Source organism: Eptatretus burgeri, chromosome 13 (assembly GCF_056783735.1).
Source record: "Eptatretus burgeri isolate ZD-2024b chromosome 13, Ebu_testis_v1, whole genome shotgun sequence".
Lineage (NCBI taxonomy): Eukaryota > Metazoa > Chordata > Myxini > Myxiniformes > Myxinidae > Eptatretus > Eptatretus burgeri.
In genome coordinates this window covers 10,310,829-10,330,358 of record NC_140973.1, presented here as the reverse complement: position 1 = coordinate 10,330,358, position 19,530 = coordinate 10,310,829, and the positions used below count along the sequence as shown (strand labels likewise).

General features: G+C 43.3%; 1 protein-coding gene and 1 long non-coding RNA gene across 5 annotated transcripts in view; one reads left to right on the top strand and one right to left on the bottom strand.

Moving 5' to 3' along the window:
• Window positions 1–11,014: 11,014 nt before the first annotated feature.
• LOC147013824 (uncharacterized) lies at window positions 11,015–14,163 on the bottom strand. The gene is made up of 3 exons (XR_015050517.1): window positions 12,200–14,163; window positions 11,906–12,077; window positions 11,015–11,749 (listed from the first exon to the last, which is right to left on the bottom strand). It is a non-coding gene; the product is annotated as an uncharacterized LOC147013824 (long non-coding RNA).
• Window positions 14,164–14,275: 112 nt separating this feature from the next.
• The window catches only part of MCMDC2 (minichromosome maintenance domain containing 2), a 73,056-nt gene continuing 67,801 nt past the window's right edge, over window positions 14,276–19,530 (top strand). The window contains exons 1-4 of one of the 4 annotated variants that reach the window (XM_085851081.1): window positions 14,276–14,525; window positions 17,576–17,706; window positions 18,323–18,382; window positions 19,328–19,523. In XM_085851081.1, coding sequence (XP_085707207.1) covers window positions 14,477–14,525; window positions 17,576–17,706; window positions 18,323–18,382; window positions 19,328–19,523 — 436 coding nt within the window. In that variant the 5' untranslated portion in view covers window positions 14,276–14,476. Of the gene's footprint in view, window positions 14,526–14,625; window positions 15,140–17,575; window positions 17,707–18,322; window positions 18,383–19,327; window positions 19,524–19,530 lie in introns of those variants that run through there. The other 3 variants (XM_085851083.1, XM_085851082.1, XM_085851080.1) reach the window with 3 other exon arrangements.

Sequence of the window (19,530 nt, the reverse complement as noted above, 5' to 3'; positions counted from 1 at the left end):
CACATCAGCCACATACTCCAATTCACTAAACGATACAACTAGTCTTCAAACTGACCTTTGCTCAAGGAAAACTAATTAATAACCTTCAAACAAAACGCCATTAAGAGTCTCTCACTCAGAGTGGTTCATGCATAGAATGGTGTCCCTGACAATGGAGGGGGTGGACAAGTTTCATTGGAATTTAGATATGTACCTGGATTGGAAGAGAGAGAGACAGAGACAGAGACAGAGAGAGAGAGAGAGAGAGAGAGAGACAGAGAGAGAGACAGAGACAGAGACAGAGAGAGAGAGAGAGAGAGAGAGAGAGAGAGAGAGAGAGAGAGAGAGAGACAGAGAGAGAGAGAGAGAGAGAGAGAGAGAGAGAGAGAAAGAGAGAGAGAGAGAGAGAGATTTTGGCCTGTGTGGATGGGTGACGATGTTGGGGTTGGGGTTGGGGTTGGTGTAGCGGAAGCATTATGGGCCGAATGGTCTCCTTCTGCACCAAAGTTCCTTGTGTGTATCAACAACAAATCATTTCATTATCACCGAGAAAGCATCTGAGAATGCAATGCCCGCCTCGTGTCCGCTTTGTATTTGGACTTCTTCCATTTTCGAAAAAATGATGAAAACAGCTAAAAAAAAAACAAAAAACTAGGACGCTCAGTAGAGCGCATACCTCCGCCACGTAATACCTGATCTACGAGAACATATAAGGCCCAATATATTTTTAAAATATCATGCTTTCCAGTACTATATCGTTTTTGGCCCTGTCTCTCAATGGTGAAGAATCACTTTAAAAATTCCATAATTCTCATATCCAGATCCGGATTCAGATCTTCACCAAAATCGTATCAATTCGTCCTTGCTATACACCCAACATGTCCACCGAGTTTCATCCAAATCCGTCCACAACTTTTTGAGATATCGTACAATGTATCGTTTTTGGTCCAATCTCTCAAAGGTGAAGAATCACTTAAAAAATTATCAGATCCCGATCCGGAACCAGATCTTCGCCAAAATTGAATCAATTCTTCCTTGTCACACACCAAACGTGTCCAGCAGGTTTCATCCGAATCCGTCCACAACTTTTTGAGATATCCTGTACACAAACAGACAAACAGACAGAAAGGGTTGAAAACAACACTCCTTCACCTGAGTTGGCAGAGGTAACTAGAAGAGCACTCAGTAGAGCGCATACCTCTGCCATGCAATGCCTGGTGCACAATAACTTATCGGGCCCAAAACATTTTTGAGATATCGTGCTATATATCATTTTTGGCCCTGTCTCTCAATGGTCAAGAATCACTTAAAAAAAATTTATAGTAGTCGAATCCGGATCCGAGTCTTCCCCAAAATCTAATCAGTTCATCCTTGTCACACACCCAACGTGTCCACAAAATTTCATCCAGATTCATCCCCAACTTTATGAGACATCCTGCTCACAAACAATCAGACAGAAAGGGGTGAAAACATAACTTCGTCCACTTTTGGTGGTCGAGGTAACAAAACAAAAATTGTTGATATCGGCGACCATGACTTTTTGTCCTCAAAAGCAATGTTTCAGTGACCCAATATACAAACCCTGCTCAAAATTCAAGTCAATCAGATGGAAATTGATGATTTTGTGACCTTCACCTTTGACCTTCTTGACAGAACACGTTGCACTCGATAAATTGGGTCATAATGGGTCACTAACATTTTTATTATTTTATGCACCCTTGACCTGTGACCTTTTGATCTCAAAACATCAATCGGCTTCTCGCTTTCGATTGGTAAACCAATATGCAAATTCTTTAAATTTCAGATCAATCGGATGAAAATTGAAGATTTTATATGACGTTGACCTTTGATCTTTTGACTAAATAATTAATTACTCTTCTCTATATTCTCATAATAAAGTTTTGTTAAACATTTCATGACAAAAGCTCAAATGGTAATAAAGTTACAGCCTGGACAGACACACAGAAGTGATTGCAAAACCCCGTTGTGTCTCTGTCTCTGTCTCTGTCTCTGTCTCTGTCTCTGTCTCTGTCTCTCTCTCTCTCTCTCTCTCTCTCTCTCTCTCTCTCTCTCTCTCTCTCTCTCTCTCTCTCTCTCTCTCTCTCTCTCTCTGTGTCTCTCTCTCTCTCTCTCTCTCTCTCTCTCTCTCTCTCTCTCTCTCTCTCTCTCTCTCTCTCTCTCTCTCTCTCTCTCTCTCTCTCTCTCTCTGTGTCTCTCTCTCTCTCTCTGTCTCTCTCTCTCTCTCTCTCTCTCTCTCTCTCTCTGCATAACTGCCAGGCTGAACAGGTTACGTTTTGTTTCCCACCGATAGGCTGGATCTGGATCTAGATCTAGATCTTCACCAAAATCGAATCGGCTTGTTCTTTTCACCTAACCAACTCGTCCACCAAGTTTTGTCATAACTCGTCCACAACTTTTTTAAATATCAAGCTATCCATAGTTTTTGTCCCCATCTCTCAATGGTGAAGAATCACTTTAAAAATTCTCGGATCCGGATCTGGATTGGTATCTTCACTAAAATTGAATGAATTCGTCCTTGTCACACACCCAACCTGTCCGACAAGTTTTGTCCGAATCAGTCCACAACTTTTTGAGACATCCGGTTCACAGACAGAAAAACAGACAGACAGGGTTAAAAACATAATTTCCCCCATCTACCTTCGATGGCGGGAGCAACAACAATTCGCTAATTTAGCCAACGTTTCGTCCGAAACTACCTATCGATTCTAATCCATAAATTGACGGGTAAAGGTTCAGAGTCTGACTGAAAGGCGATTTGCTCTCGGGGTTGAACTCGAACCACTCGATGAAACTTAGTGGTTCAGGAAACATTTCTGTTTCGACCCGAAATTCCTTGAACTGAAGAAGAATGAGGTTCGACGTCAGGAGTTCAAACCTGACACCGGGCCAAGTCATACCGACCACTTTAAAAATGGGACTCGTTGCAATTCCTTGCTTCCTGATCAGCACTTAAAGGATAGAGCACGGACAAATCGCACAGGTTGACATCCATGGAGAGGAGGAAATTCAATCATATTTGTTCCACTGCGTGGGATGAAAAAAGTGACGTCATAAAGATGGCCTCACTGGTACTCAGTGCTCTGGGAAGTGTTTGTTTGAAGTCAAGTCCAGTGTTGTCTCATGTATTTCTCGACGTGTGTGCGTGACTTGTTCCGCAGCTCCTCCACGAGCCTTGATCTGTCGAAAAAAGAAGGAAGAAAAAAAAGATAGCAACCTGTGTAACCTGGTGTCAAGGAACCTCCACCAAGACGAGACCACTTGCCACTCACAACCCAGGCAGGATTTGGAACTTAGCGAGGGTGTTGGAGGTAACTCGCACACTTCATTAGCCTGTCCCACCACGCAGCGAGAGATGGGGTTTTGCAACTACTTCTGTGTATCTGTCTGTCGTCTGTCCGTCCAGGCCATAACTTTTTTTTTACACTTGAGCTTTTGTCATCAAATTCTCAACAAACCTTTTTGATGAGAACATGGAGAAGATAAATTAATAATTTTGTAAAAATAATTTTCATTATTATTATGATTATTATTATTGTTATTCTTCGACCCTTTTTTGGCCATTTTTTGCTGTATTATTTTTTAACATTTTTTTCCTTCTCAGCAACCACTTGTCGACTGACAAAATTTTCAGGGTAGGAATGACCCCCTCCCCCTCCCCCCCCCATGGAGAATACTTTAATGCTGGTTGTGATGTCACAGGTCACGTGGCATGGCAGCCATCTTGGATTAATCGCAAAAAAAAAAGAAGAAAACATAATATCTCTGAAACCGCCAATCGGAAAAATTAGAAACTTGGCACATCTCATTCTACTCCGAATGGGGAATAGCACATTGTAAGGATGATGTCATCGGTGAAGTGGTAGACCAGCCATAAATGTTTCAATCAAAATCCTTGTTTACCATTCAGATTCAGTTTGTCCAGGCCGTAACATTTTTACCAATGGAGCTTTTGTCATCAAATCTTCAACAAACCTTCATTATGAGATTGTGGAGAAAAGAAGTTAATAAAATACACAATTAAATTTTTTTTGTGTGTTCGTCAAGTTTAGTTCGAGTACAAAGGGGACGCAAACGAATTTTAAATTTTGAGATGCGTTCCAGTTCAATACTTTAATGGTTGCAGCGTATAGCCGTGAGGTTTGTAAGATGTTTTCTGGTTTGCCTCAGAATGGACACACACCTGTTGTGAGCCTTAAGAAGTGACCTGAACTTACCCTCAGTCGGGTTTGTTTTCCATGTTGGCAAAGCAAGTTGCTTTACTGCAACCACCTCCCCAAATAAATCAATCCACCAGAGTTGAGAGGATGGATAGAATAGCCGCAGATGGGATATGGCATATAAACTGGTGCATGAGAGAAAGCAGGCTTTCGTGAAAGTATTTCCAGGTGGAATCTATTTCAGATGGAATCATGGAGATGGTGGTCCAATCCTTTTGTGAGAGGGCAGATTGCAGTCCCTGTCAGTTGGCCAGGCTGCGTGAACAGCCTTATTCTGGGGCATTGGGATTGCTCGCTTGTATTACACAGCTAGAGGTAGCCTCTGGCAAGAACATCATCAAAGTAGCCAAGAGGGGAAGAGGAGGAACAGGATGGAAAGTTATTCATAACTATAACCAGGTGGGAGGATGTATATACCAGTTTCATAAATCCGGGTTGGGAAGTTTACAGATTCGGTCAGACCCACAGAGTCGCAGAAGGCTTTCGCTGCAATGCAATGCAATGACTGGTTGTTGTCGAGCCAACACCCAGCCAGCTGGCATTGTGACAGTTAAAATCGCTGCAGATGAGAAACAGAGAGTTGGGATGGGTGATTACGAGTTTATACATGTTAGAGGGAATAGATGTATTAAGAGAGTAGTGATCATTGGGTGGACAGTAAACCTTAAAATAACCATTAGGTGGTGTCGGAGAGGTATGCACAGCCAAAGGGACTCCAGTGGGCGAGAAAGGGTTAGTGAGGCCAATGGACAATGAGGAATGGACTTATTGACGGACAGAATCACCACCTCAGGAATTGGGAAAGGGCCCGTCAAATGGAAGAAAGAATAGTCAGGGGGTGGCATTGCACATAGGGGGTTTAAACAGAAAAGGGTTAACAGTTCTTGAACAGACCAGGGGTGTGTTCAGTTACCAAGTTTCTTGTAGAGCGCTCGCCAAGTGGCGAGGACTCAAGCAAGCACTCCATTTGAAACCGTTGATAATGAGCAGCTAGCTTGGCAAGCACTAGCTAGCTGCTTGGGAACTAAACAAACCTCAAGTTTCCGTGTTCACCAGAATTGGGACAGATTTGTGTGAGGAAGAAGAGGAAAGGGCATGACGTGTTTGTGTTGCCAAGTAAATAAAAGGAGATTCATCATTTCAAAATGTCATTTGAAAAGCTTTCAACGTAAGAGACAAATTAGTTCTTAGCAACACAGAATAAATTAGTGGTGTTGAGAAGGACAAATATAATGAATGAAGGAAGGAAGGAATAGAAAAATAATCTTTTTTTTCATGAAAAACCTTTTCCTATGTACTGTATACTCGACGTGCATATTATATCTACTAGAAGCACACGCTCCCTACGGGAGCCGTCAAGGGGGTAATGTTATCATATTTATGCCTATTTTACTCCAAGGGGTCCCAGGATTACACGGCCAAAAAATGATTGCGATCGGTTTATCCGTTTTTGTAGTACCTGGGAACAGATAGATGGACAGACAGTGAATTATAGTAAAAAAAGATGTTTTACTAAAAGGTGTGTGAGAAAAAAGGTGTGTAAAAGGTGTGTGTGAGAGAGAGAGATAAGAGATAGAGATAGAGATAGAGATAAGAGATAGAGATAAGAGATAAGAGATAGAGATAAGAGATAGAGATAAGAGATAGAGATAGAGATAGAGATAAGAGATAGAGATAAGAGATAAGAGATAGAGATAAGAGATAGAGATAAGAGATAAGAGATAGAGATAAGAGATAGAGATAGAGATAGAGATAAGAGATAGAGATAAGAGATTGAGATAAGAGATAGATAGAGAGATAGAGATAGAGGATGTGTGAGCATGCAGGTGTGCATATGTACCAACCATGTTTCAGCATGTGTATATGTTGTATACATGCAGTGTGTATATATATATATATATATATATATATATATATATATATATATATATATATATATATATATATATATATATATATATATATATATATATATATATATATGTTTTGTTTTTTTTTGCGGTTCAACAAAACCACATGCCTCTAAGGCAATGGCACCCAACATACAGTGATCCCCAGGCAGTTATTTTGTTAGTCTTTGTACAGTCAGACCTTCCCCTCATGTCTCATGGGTGAACGGGACGAAATGCATTGCGTGGGTCTAATAGCTAGGTCTAATAATTATATCTCTGTCTTCTTTTCGATCCTGATTTCCATCCACCAATTTCCTTTTATCCATGATACAAATCGATACAAGTCCTAGAAAAAAGGTAACCCAACTGCTGGAGGACATCTGCAGACACAGATCAGCACCAGATATGGATGGCCCGATGGCCGTTGGCTCACAAGAAGCAACTCCACCCTTTGATAAATTTTATTTTTAATCCTGCTGGGTGTTCATATCCATACGTCCTCCTCACCAGGAAACCTGGTGTGGGTGACGGTTTAGTTGCCGACAATCTGACCATGAAACAGGTTAGTATACACTCTACAGGCTTACATGGTAACTGCAGCAAGGGCATGAGATCCCCCTTGACAAAAGAGAAAAAGGACAAAAAGGACAGGTGGCATAGTGGCGTGCACCTGCAATCTGGCTACTTGGAGGCTGGGGTTGGGGATCGTTTGAGGATGGGAGTCCTGTGTCTAATAGATGGTACAAAGCATCCCTGATTGTCAGGTCTGGTCAGGCCAGATCAGATCTGTAACTTGCTAAATCAGATCTGTAACTTGCTAGACCTGATCTGTTTGGTAACATAACTCTTTGGTATCCTGTAAAACTAGTACTAACTTGCTCATGGTTGAGTGTGGGTGATGACACTGGCTCCCTCCACCAGGTCCCCTTGATGTGGAGGGTGTCAGACATGGAAACCCAGTTGGATTCAATGCAAAACCTGCCAAAGGAGTGAAGGAGCTCCTTGTGAGCCTTATGAGCCGATGGCCATCCATATCTGGTGCTCAACTGTGTCTGCGGACGTCCTCCTGCAGTTGGTTACCTTCCCGAGGAGGTTGGTGGCAGGATTTGCACTCTGGCCACCGCAAAACACTTCACTCTGCAAAACACACCAGTGTGTGGCAGAGGGTGCTGATGTCTCGTCCAACAGACGGTGGCCTCCTCGGGTTAACCTGAGGCAGTCCCTTCGGGTGGGTGCCTAGAATGTCCTATCCCTGAGAGATGGGGATGGCCCTGTCATCTGCCTGTGGGATACCAGAGGAAGGCTCCTGAAGTACTGGCAGAAAGTGGACGCACCATTGTACGGTATTGAATTGTATTGCATTGTAGCAAGTCAAAGATCTGATCTCGCTTTACCTGACAATAATCTGTCTGTGAGCAGGATATCTTAAAAGGTTGTGGATGGATTCGAATGAAACTTGGTGGACAGGTTGGGTGTGTGACAAGAACAAATCGATTCGATTTTGGTGAAGATCCAGATCTGAATCCGAGAATTTATTTTTAATTTTCTGTCTGTGTTTGGCTGTGAGCAGAATATTTCAAAAAGTTAGGGATTCATTCGGACGAAACTTGGGGGACAGGTTGAGTGTGTGACAAGGACGAATTGGTTAGATTTTGCTGAAGATCCGGATTGTATAATTTTTAGATCCTCGTGGAGGATCTCGAAGTCTGACTCACGTTGTTGTTCTTAATCTCCTTCTTGTGGACTTTTTTGTTTCACAGCCGACAGTTTTCACCGAAACTTCCTGAAACTTGGCATATATATGTAAAAATACCCTGCGCAGTAACCATCTGCGCATAAAACCATCTGCGCATAAAAAAGTAACCATCTGCGCATTGCATAAAAATACCCTGCGCAGTAACAGTAACCATCTCTGATTTTGAAAATTCCTCATAGAAAAAAAGTTATGAAGTCAAAATATCTCCGCTAATGGAGATCGCCGAAAAAATTATCTCCGAAACTAGGCAAGCTTTTTTAATTCTGTTTGTGGGAATCGAACAGGGCATAAGCAGAGATGAATTACCCCACATATGATACATCACTATGATGTCATATCATTTTTTATGACGTCATTCCTATTTTTTGACATTTTTTGTTTCACAACCCAGAGTTTTCATCGGATCTTCGTGAAACTTGCCATGTATATGTAGAAAGCCCACGCGCAGGCAGTAACCATCTCCGATTTTGGAAATTCTTCCTGGAAAAAAAGTTGACATCATAATATCGCCGCGAATGGAAATCGCCTTTACCATTATCTCCGAAACTAGGCAAGCTGTTTGAATTTTGTTTGCGGGAATCATGCCGAGCATTAGCACAGATAATTTACCGCAAACCTGATACATCACTTTTTTTTTTTTGTATACCTTGTCAAGGCTCGTATGAGAGCTAACACACAACGCACATCAAGGGTGGCATGAGACAGGAGGGGAAGGAGTGGGAAGGACAAAATAGTGGGGAACAGAGACAATAAGAGATCTGTGGAAGGGAGAGGGATGGGACGGGGAACATGGGGAATAGAAGATGGACATTACAGGGACTTTCAGGAAGAAAAGCAGGGAATTTGAAGGAGGTGGGCTTGGGTGGATTATCGGGGGTAGAAGAGATCGAGGATTTGGATGGGTGATGATAAGAGGTGGTGGTGAACAGCTGTTTTAAAGGCCTGGAGGGAAGAATGGGAATGAATAGAGTGAGGGAGTTTATTCCAAAGGCAGGAAAAAAAGAGGAATGAAAGAGTGAAGATGAGCAGTGATTCGTGATTTTGGTAGTTTTACCAGAAGGGGGTTGTTGGCGGACCTTGAGCGCCCTGCGGAAATGTGGTGGGGACAAATCGCAGAGAGAGCAAGGGGGGGGGAGGCTGTAGAGGAGACGGTAGAAGACAGAAAGACCACCAACCAACCTGCGGTGATTTAGTGAGAGGCCCAAAGACTCTGGGAGATGACATTGGCGGAGGATGCCAATGATCCGAAATGCCTTGGTTTCTACAGTGTGAAGCCGAGAAAGGTGGGAGGCTAGAGCACCAGCCCAGAGGGGAGAGCAGTACTCCATAAGGCTGCGGACAAAAGCTTTGTAAGTGGTCAGGAGCTCAGGAGGGCCGAGGAAGGACCTTGCACGACGGAGGATTCCCAGTCGGCAACTGCCTTTGGAGGCGAGGTTTGAAATGTGGCTTTCCCAGGAAAGGTCATGGCAGATAGTGAGACCCAGAAGCTTGAAAGAAAGGACTTCTTCCAGAGGATTGTTGAGAAAGTAGATGGGGGGGTTTTCTAAATGGTCCTTTCGAAGAGACATAGTGAGAGTGTGAGATTTGTCTGGATTGAAAGACATGTTCCACGTGTTGGACCAGTTGTGATTTTATCCAGATCAGCAGTGAGCGAAGAAGCTGCTGCTTGCCGGTCTGAGGAATGATCGATGGTACGGCAGAGGGTGGAGTTATCAGCAAAGAGATATAGAGGATTTTCCAGAGAGTCGGAGAGATCATTGATGAAAACCAGAAAAAAGAACAGGGCCCAGAATGCTACCTTGAGGAACTCTAGTCTGGACAGGAAGAGGGGATGAAAGAACTCCATTTCGGGCCACACGTTGACTGCGACAGGAGAGGAAGTCTGCGAGTCATGAGTGGAGATGGCCTTGGATACCATAGGAAGAGAGTTTGGTGAGTAGTGCAGGGTGCCAGACTGTGTCAAAAGCACGTGATATATCCAGGGATACGGCTCGGATTTCCTGTCTGGCATTGAGGACCTCCATCCATTGTTGGGAGAGCAGAAGCAGCATATCCAGGGTAGAGTGACCTGGTCTGAAACCAAATTGATGATCAGAATCAAGCCATTGGAGAAGAGGAAGGATTTGATGTCTGAAGCGATGATGGATTCCATAACCTTGCTGAAATTGGGAGAAGGCTGATTGGTCTGTAGTTGCAGGGATCTGTTTTTGCACCTTTTTGTGCAGGGTAGTGATGTTTGCTGATTTCCAAGCAGATGGCAGATGGCCTTGAGCAAATGAGAGGGTGAACAAGAGCAGAATAGCAGGCTTTGAGGACACGTGGGCTGATGCCGTCTGGACCAGTTGCAGAATCTGAGTCGAGGTTTGACAGCAAGCTCTCCACCTTGTCAGGAGAAAAGGACACAGAGTCCAGGGACAGTTGGGTGCGACTGGGTAAAGTGGGTAGAGAAAGTGATGGGTTTTGGATACAAGATTTAGCTGCAAACACTGAGTTTAGGCATTCAGCTTTTTCACATGCGGTATCAGCAGTGCTGCCATTTGAGGTAAGGGAGGGGACGGAGGGGGAACATACACCAGAAACAGATTTGATTAAACGCCACCAGGATTTTGAGGAAGGAGAGAGGTTTGAGAGTTCAGACTTGAGATGAGAAAGATGTTGTTTTCTGGCTCTCCTGAGGGTAGATATACACTTGTTCCGAGCTTTATGGAAGGAACTGAGATTGCCCTCAGTTGGGTTTGCTTTCCATGAGGCAAAGGCAAGTTGTTTCAAGACAACTGCCTCACCACAAGCTTCAGTGAACCAAGGGCGGGAGGAAGGGTAGGACAACTGAAGACGAGAGGGGATAAATTAGGCAGTGGGCAGTTCCTATGAAAAGGCCCTCAAAACACTTTTCGTTCCGAGGAAGGGGTGCGAGGTGAACTTTTGGCTGCTTGTAGACACGTGTATGGTGGACATGAGGATAAAAGTTCTCCACGAGATCTTAGCCCAATAAGGCACAGTGAGCTGTCGAAGTTGGTCGCCAGGGTGCGAAAAGTGGCATTTTGGCGTTTTTTTCCCATTTTTCCGATCGTATATCTCGGTGAATATACATCTCCCAAGCCTCAACTCTACGGGGGTGTCAGACACAACAACATAGCTCACAAATCAGAAGTATCGACCATGTAAACACTTTATTGTCAAGATAATGAAAACTGCAACAAGGTGCATCATTCAGAAAAAAGCGATTTTTGAGGAATTCCTTCATTTTTACGAGCCTGTATCTACCTCCAATACCGACCGAGATGTCTGAAATGATTGAAGACCACAGAACGTACTACTATCTTCCACTTTATGAAATATCGTGGTCCTGGGGTGGCCAATGTGGAAAATATAAACAATGCAAATCGTTACTTTAGCCCGAGCGCGATCAAATCTTTTTATTATCACTAATTATCTCGATATTGACAAGGCTTCATCTTCCACATCGACTGACCTAGAGATTTGAAACTGCGCGTACGGATACAACCACCTGCTTACTTAACATTAATGGATTATCGCCATCATACTCTGACAGTAATTAGGCACTTCGTCATTAAAAGACGGATAACATTCTCATCTTATACACTTTCTGTGCAAACAGAAATGGAAACAGCTGCTACATCAAGGCAATGAGTTACTGAAATGCCATGCCATGACTAGATTATTACTGGAAGGACGAGGAAGATGGATGTCGACGAAAAGCTGTGGTATGTGACATTAGTTATACTGAATCCGCGCATTAGTTATTTTCATCTAACCGTCATCAGCATCATCATCGGCGTCATCGTCCTGTTCATTCCCCCCTTCGAATAATTCTTCGGTCGGTGTTTTCGAACTATTCTCACAATTCCGACACTTGCATATATCTGTGCAGGGCAAGGTAGAGGAGTGACACGAACACTGTCCTGTTTTGCAGTTTGACATTTTACAGGTGCAGTTGACTACTTGCAAGATCATTAAGGTCCCACAGGAAGAAATGAGAAGGAATTATTTCGCACAACTGATGTGATACGTAGTCATACCTTTCACTTGGAGATGTACCGACTGCTGGCCCTCTGTCCTTGCTGAGAAATCTTGTGTATTGTACAAAACATAATTTATGGTAACTGACTTCTGCAGCAACACAATCAGATCTCCTCGTGTGGACCAATACACTTTCATCTTTTTTCAGCTTGGCAGCTTCAATCAGACGTCCTGAAATATAATTTGAGGACTTAAGATGTGGGAAGAATATAAATTATTCTTAAACAAAGCCAGAATGGCAAATCAAAATGATTAAATTTGATTTAGCTCAAAACGAATAGCTAGGTACGTACCTGCTGTGAGTGTTTCAGCTTTAACTAGTTTATCACGCTTTGGCCCATGGACTCGGTTAAGATAACGTGACTCTTTCTTGCAAATGATGCAACTACGTGGGAGGAAACGGCTTTGTGAAGAGATTGGCAATGCCGATCTTGATCGCAGACTCTTCTTTGGTGATGACAGCACACCAGGCTTTTGAACAGAAGCATCTACTGCAGATACTTCAGTAGCTCCCTCAAAAGCGTGCAAGCATCGTTTCTTACTCGCAAGCTCTTTTTAAGCCGCTGTCACACCTTGACGTTTTAGCCAGCGTATGGCAACGTATCAAAATGTATGTAAAATGCTGGCGTACGCTGAACTATTTAAGTTTTTTTTATTTTTTGGGCGTATAATAACGTGTTGGACGTATGCATAACATATTAGTAACGTACACAGAACGTTTTAATCACATATAGATAACTTATACCAACGAATGCTGAGCGTGTTGTCGGCGTTCACAACCTATGCATAGCGCGGCGTTCCAACTTGTGCATAGCGCGGCAGCGTATCGCCGACGATCACGTGGCGTAGGCTATTCATAGGCTACGGCTTGACGATTCAAATCATAACCGCACGAGACATCGAAGTGTGAAGCTGCTGTCACACCTTGACGTTTTAGCCAGCGTATGCCGACGTATGAAAAATTTGCCGAACCAAGCTGGCACACGTCAAATACGTTATGGGTAAGTTTTGTATACGTTAAGAGCACGCTGGCATACGTCGTAGTACGCTGGCATACGTCATTGTACGCCGAGTACATTGAGAAATTTTCAGCAAGTTGAAAATTTCTCAATGTACTCGACGTATGACACACATTCTACATACGCTGGCATAAGTTGTAGGCACGCAACGCGATCGTTGACACACGTTACTTGAAAGCTACTCATAAGTCGAAACACGTCAATGTAATGGTTAGCGTCAGTGTTCCAGACACCCTGGTTTTTTTGGTATGACGGTTATGATTTAAATCGTTGAGCGGCAGCCTTTTAATTATATTATATTATAACTGCACGAGAAAGCGAAGTGTCAACATCACCGTCTTACCGAAGAAAAAAAAAAAACAGGGAGTCTGGAACACTGACGCTAAACATTACCTTGACGTGTTTTGACTTACAAATACCTTACAAGTAACGTGTGTGGACGTGTGTCAACGATCGCGTAACGTGCCTACAACACGTTACTCATAGGTTAGAAATAAGTTTCGGGTATGCTAACCATTACCTCGACGTGTTTCGACTTATGAGTAACTTACAAGTAACGTGTGTCGACGTGTGTCAACGACCGCGTAATGTGCCTTCAACTTATGGCCAGCGTTATGCGGAACGTGTGAGTCATACGCTGGCATACGTCGGGAAATTTCAAGCATGGAAAATTTTTCTAACAGCTCGGCGAACTTCGACATTTGCCAGCGTACTACGACGTATGCCAGCGTTCTACGACGTATGCCAGCGTATTATGACGTATGCCAGCGTATTATGACGTATACAAACTTACCAATAACGTATTCGACGTGTGCCGGCGTTTTAGCCCAATTTTGCATACGTCAGGCATACGTTGGCTAAATCGTCAAGGTGTGACAGGGCCTTTATCGGTGAACCGTCTGCATCACGTCGGATGGTAACCAGCACTCGGTGGAATATTGGTGAAGCCAATACCAGCAATGACTGTGATAACGCGACCGTGTGATGTCACCACTTTTCCCGGGTAAATCTAGACATTTTCCCAAGCACTCGCGATATTTACCCCATCTAACCTCAGTAAATGGACATACATTCTGTTCTTATACCGATGACAGATGCAAAACACAACATAAAGGCGACTTCTCCTGGGATTGTGCTCGGGACATCACGAAGTTAAGGCTGACGTGGAAGCTGCCATGACAGTACAAAAATAGTACCCGTGTTTACAAAAATACGGCTGCTGATTGGTTGCAGCTGATATTACTACACCAGCTGGCCGACTTCTCGGCCAACGTACGCAGTTAATCGCCGATTACACTATAAAAAATAGTGCGTGTAACTTCTAATTAATGCTCAGACTTGGGCGTTGTTCACATGGAGAACTTTTTACACGTTACAGCAAATATCATGTCGACCATATTGTGAGTGAAAATAAGTCGCACCCTTTTCACGGAACGAAACGGAACGACAGCGGCGGACAGCCCAGGGCCTAAATCTGTGCATGAGGGAGAGCAAGTTTCTTTGAAAGAATTCCCAAGAAGAGTTGATGTTGGAGACCAGTCTATAAGTTTGATGGCTGCTTGGAGGGAGAAGAGTGGGATGGCTGCTTTGAGAGTGAGGGGTGAGTTGGCACTGAAGTTGGAAAAACAGAATGGTTGATGGTCGATGGGAAGCGAACACTCATAGCAAACTGGGGTTTTAAAAAGTTTTAGGTCAGAAATGCGATTAAACACATTTATTGAGGGATGCAATAAAGGCGAATTCGTCATATTTGTTTTTATGACGTCATCATTAAGAGGACGAGGATCTTAGCTCATTTGAGCTTGTTGAAGTGATTCTTCATCATTGAGAGGTGCATCATGGGGACAAAAACTATGTACAACATGACATCTCAAACAGTTATGGACTAATTCGGACGACACTTGATGGACAGGTTGGGTGTGTGACAAGTCCGAATCAGTCACAATTTCCTCCAAGGGTTTTAAAAAGTGCGAAGTGTCAAAGGCCGGAATTATTTGAGTTCAATATAAGAAGAGGAATAAGAAGACTGAGTGAATCAGAAGAAGAATATGAGGAAAAGTAGAGGACGAATAAGAAGAAGAAGGAGGTTCCTGTGGAGACGGGAGCGTTACGTCATGGCGTCGAGGCGGGAATGGAAGCTCCGACGTTCGCTCTTGACGTACTTGGACACCAGCGGCGCTTTAGTACAACTGGCGGAACAATGTCGGAATTACGGTAACCTGTATATCGCACTCTGTTTAGATCTGACTTGGTTAGTACGATATAAACGGAGTTACAATCGATTGCCTTTATACCCCTGTTTGTGATATTCAGAGAATCAGAAGTGTGTGTTTATATATATATATATATATATATATATATATATATATATATATATATATATATATATATATATATATATATATATATATATATCACGATAACGTATGTGTCGGGTTCGCCCAAAAACCGAGAAATGCAGATAAGATTTCCACAAAGATTCAAGTATAAATTGTAGTTATCATTTAATAAACACAAACATTTGGTTTACCACAGAAACGTGTGGTAACCACGAATAAAATAATGAGGTAAATACCTGATTCCACCACAAAAAATGGGGGTCGTGGTTACCTCAGATCAGCCATTCGGAGAAATGCGATCACGACAAAAAATGGGGGTCGTAGTTACCCCAGATCAGCCAATTAGAGAAATGCGATCACTACAAAAATGGGAGTCGTGATTACCTCAGATCAGCCAATTGGAGAAATGCGATCTACAAAAAAATGGGGGTCGTGGTTACCTCAGATCAGCGATTCGGAGAAATGCGATCACGATAAAAAATGGGAGTCGTGGTTACCTCAGATCAGCCAATCGGGGAAATGCGATCACTACAAAAAATGGGGGTCGTGTTTACCTCAGATCAGCCAATCGGGGAAATGCGATCACGACAAAAAAATGGGGGTCGTGGTTACCTCAGATCAGCCGACGGAGAAATGCGATCACTACAAAAAATGGGGGTCGTGATTACCTCAGATCAGCCAATCGGGGAAATGCGATCACTACAAAAAATGGGGGTCGTGTTTACCTCAGATCAGCCAATCGGGGAAATGCGATCACTACAAAAAATGGGGGTCGTGGTTACCTCAGATCAGCCAATCGGGGAAATGCGATCACTACAAAAAATGGGAGTCGTGGTTACCTCAGATCAGCCAATCGGGGAAATGCGATCACTACAAAAAATGGGGGTCGTGTTTACCTCAGATCAGCCAATCGGGGAAATGCGATCACTACAAAAAATGGGGGTCGTGGTTACCTCAGATCAGCCGACGGAGAAATGCGATCACTACAAAAAATGGGGGTCATGGTTACCTCAGATCAGTCAATCAGAGAAATGCAATCACGAAAAAAATGGGGGTCGTAGTTACCTCAGATCAGCCAATCGGGGAAATGCGATCACAAAAAAATGGGGGTCGTGGTTACCTCTATTCAGTTGTTCGGAGAAATGCGATCACTACAAAAAATGGGGGTCGTGGTTACCTCAGATCAGCCAATCGGAGAAATGCGATCACAAAAAAATTGGGAGTCGGGGTTACCTCAGATCAGCCATTCGGAGAAATGCGATCATGACAAAAAGTCAAAATATTGTTTATACAATTAAAAGGTGACTTGTCAGCACTAAAGCGGCCGTCACACCTTGACGATTTAGCCAGCGTATGCCAACGTATGAAAAATTTGTCTAAAACGCTGGCACACGTCGAATACGTTATGGGTAAGTTTTGTATACGTTAAGAGCACGCTGAAGCACACTGGCATACGTCGTAGTACGCCGAGCTCGTCAAGAAATTTTAACATGCTCAAAATTTTTCGACGTATGCCAGCGTATGACTCACACGTTCCACTTACGCTGGCCATAAGTTGTAGGCACGTTACGCGATTGTTAACACACGTCGACACACGTTACTTGTAAGTTACTCATAAGTCGAAACACGTCGAGGTACTGTTTAGCGTACCCGAAACTTATTTCTAACCTATGATTAACGTGCTTTGAACCTATGTGTAACGTATCTCCAACGCGTATGTAGACGTATTTGACGTCTTCCGGACGACCACAGAACTTACTGAACGTGTTTCTAACTTACAGCTACCGTATAATGGCGTATTGGCAGCGTTTAAGGGAATTGGTATATAAAAATGGGCTTCAGCGGAGGAACCCGTCAGTGTTCCAGACTCCATGTTTTTTTTTTGTTTTTGTTTTTTCTTTCTTCAGCATGACGGTGATGTTGACACTTCGATTTCTAGTGCGGTTATGATTTAAATCGTTGAGCGGCAGCCTATGAATAGTCTACGCCACGTGATCGTCGACGATACGCTGCCGCACGCTATGCATACGTTAGACTATCGTTGGGCATACGTTGTGAACGCCGACAACACGCTAAGCATTCGTTGGTGTAAGTTATCTATAAGTTATCGAAACGTTCTGTGTAAGTGTGACAGCCCCTTAACTGACATAGCAAACAGCGAGAGGAAACGATAACTCGAGGTTGTACAGCCAGGTTTGTATTTGATATCATATATTTGATTTGTTCTCCAAACCTTCTTGATGTGCCGTTTGTATTATGTGTGCTGTATTTATGAAATTGATGAACTATATAGTGATTGCCTTTTTTGTAGATGCACGACCACTGGGAGCTGCATTTCGATTTCGGTTACAGCTGGATCCATCTAGCGTGACGGAGCATGATGCAGAGCTTGGAAACCTTCTCCTTGGCCAACCAGAACAGGCCAGGCATCTAGCTCACGCTGTTAGTGTCCATATGAATGCTTAATGCACATTATACTCAAACACCACTATTACTGTACACCAGGGCAAGGTGAGCAGCTCTTGTGAAAAAGGGGATGCTCAGATATGGGTCAAGGTAGTCACCGTAGGCCCCCTTGCAGGGGCCAGGTGGTGAAGCTCCCTGAAGCTGAGGTTTTAAGCATTTGAAGATGCCAGAAAAATTTCTCAAGCATTATAAGGCCACACTGTGTATGTACAGGCCAGCTGCATCACGGTAATTGGCATTATGACTGAAGTAAGCCACAATACTGAGAATACAGGGAAAATTGCATGCCTGGGAGGTACGAAATGTCATGCAGGACATTTTGGTATAAAACGGGATGATCCTGTAAAATACGGGACGTCCAGTCAGTATATCGAGGTGTTCCACAAATCTCTGGTGCAAGGAGGTCAAAAAGGCTTTGTCTCTCCGCTCAGTGGTTGCAAAGTAAAAATGCGGTAAATCACCTGGCCTGGCGGAGGTATTAGAAGTATGCGGAGGAAAGACAATTGTAACATTTTGAAGTTCTTGTAAGAGTAATACGTTTCTTAAAAGTGCTCTACCTTTATGCATGGTGCTTTGTTTTCTTGTTCTGCAGGTGTGTTTCATTGCTATAAAAGGTCTCTCTTTGATGGAGAGTATTCAAAGTGAAAATCAGGTACAACGTATATACAATGATAATGAACTAATAATATCTAACAACAGCCCCAATTAGGGGGCATCTATTTTTGACCTCCACCACCGAAGGTGGATGGAGGTTATGTTCTCACCCCTGTCCGTCTGTTTGTTTATTTTTGAACAAAATATCTCAAAAAGCTGTGAATGGATTCAAACAATTTGGTGGAGAGCTTGGGTATGTGACAAGGATGAAATGATTAGATTTTGGTGAAGAATCAAATCCGGATCTGAGAATTTTTAAAGTGATTCTTCACCATTGAGTGATGGGGCTAAAACGATATATAGCACGATATCTCAAAAAGTTAGGGACGGATTCGGCCAAAACTTGGTGGATGAGTCGGTTAGCTGACAAGAACAAGCCGATTAAATTTTAGTTGAGGTTCAAATGCAGATCCGACCTATCAATGGAATACAAAACGTAAACTCATGAGCCTGGTGGAGGTATGCACTCTACCGAGTGGCCGTTCTAGTTAATTTGTAAATAAGGTGGAATTTTTTTTCTTCTGGTGATTCCATTATATATAGGTGTCCCGTTGGAAAATACAGGATCACCAAGTCCAATGTTTCGCTCATCAAGTGGTGTTCATTTGGGGCTGTGCAGGAATCATACACCAGATGTCATGTATCCTCCCATGGTGTACAGGATGTTCAGTCTCACCACCTGCAAACTGCAGTCACATGATCATACACCCCTCTATGATCCAGACATGCTTTCCACCACAATACTCCCACCCCCCACCACCTCTACCTCCACCTCCACACCAAGATATCTGCACAGTTCCAGATGAAGACAACTCCATGGTTAAAACTTCAGGATGTGAACCTACCCTACTTACCACCAAGACTAGTTGGTGGTGCCTTCATTTTAAAACAAGTTTTGTGCAGTACTGCAGCTGAATGCCGAATTCTCTTCTGCCTCCCCCAGCTCATTTTGGCTCTACATTTGAGCAATGTGCCCTCATTGCCTGGGTACACGTTCCACACAAACACATTTCCACGCACACGACTCCCACTGCGATACCTTGTTGTTGAGGTGTTGGTTCTTTGCTTGACGGCTGTGACAAAGTACACTCAGAGCGCTCTCTACTTGTGCTCTAACAAGGACTGCCCTGCTGTGACTGGTAATTA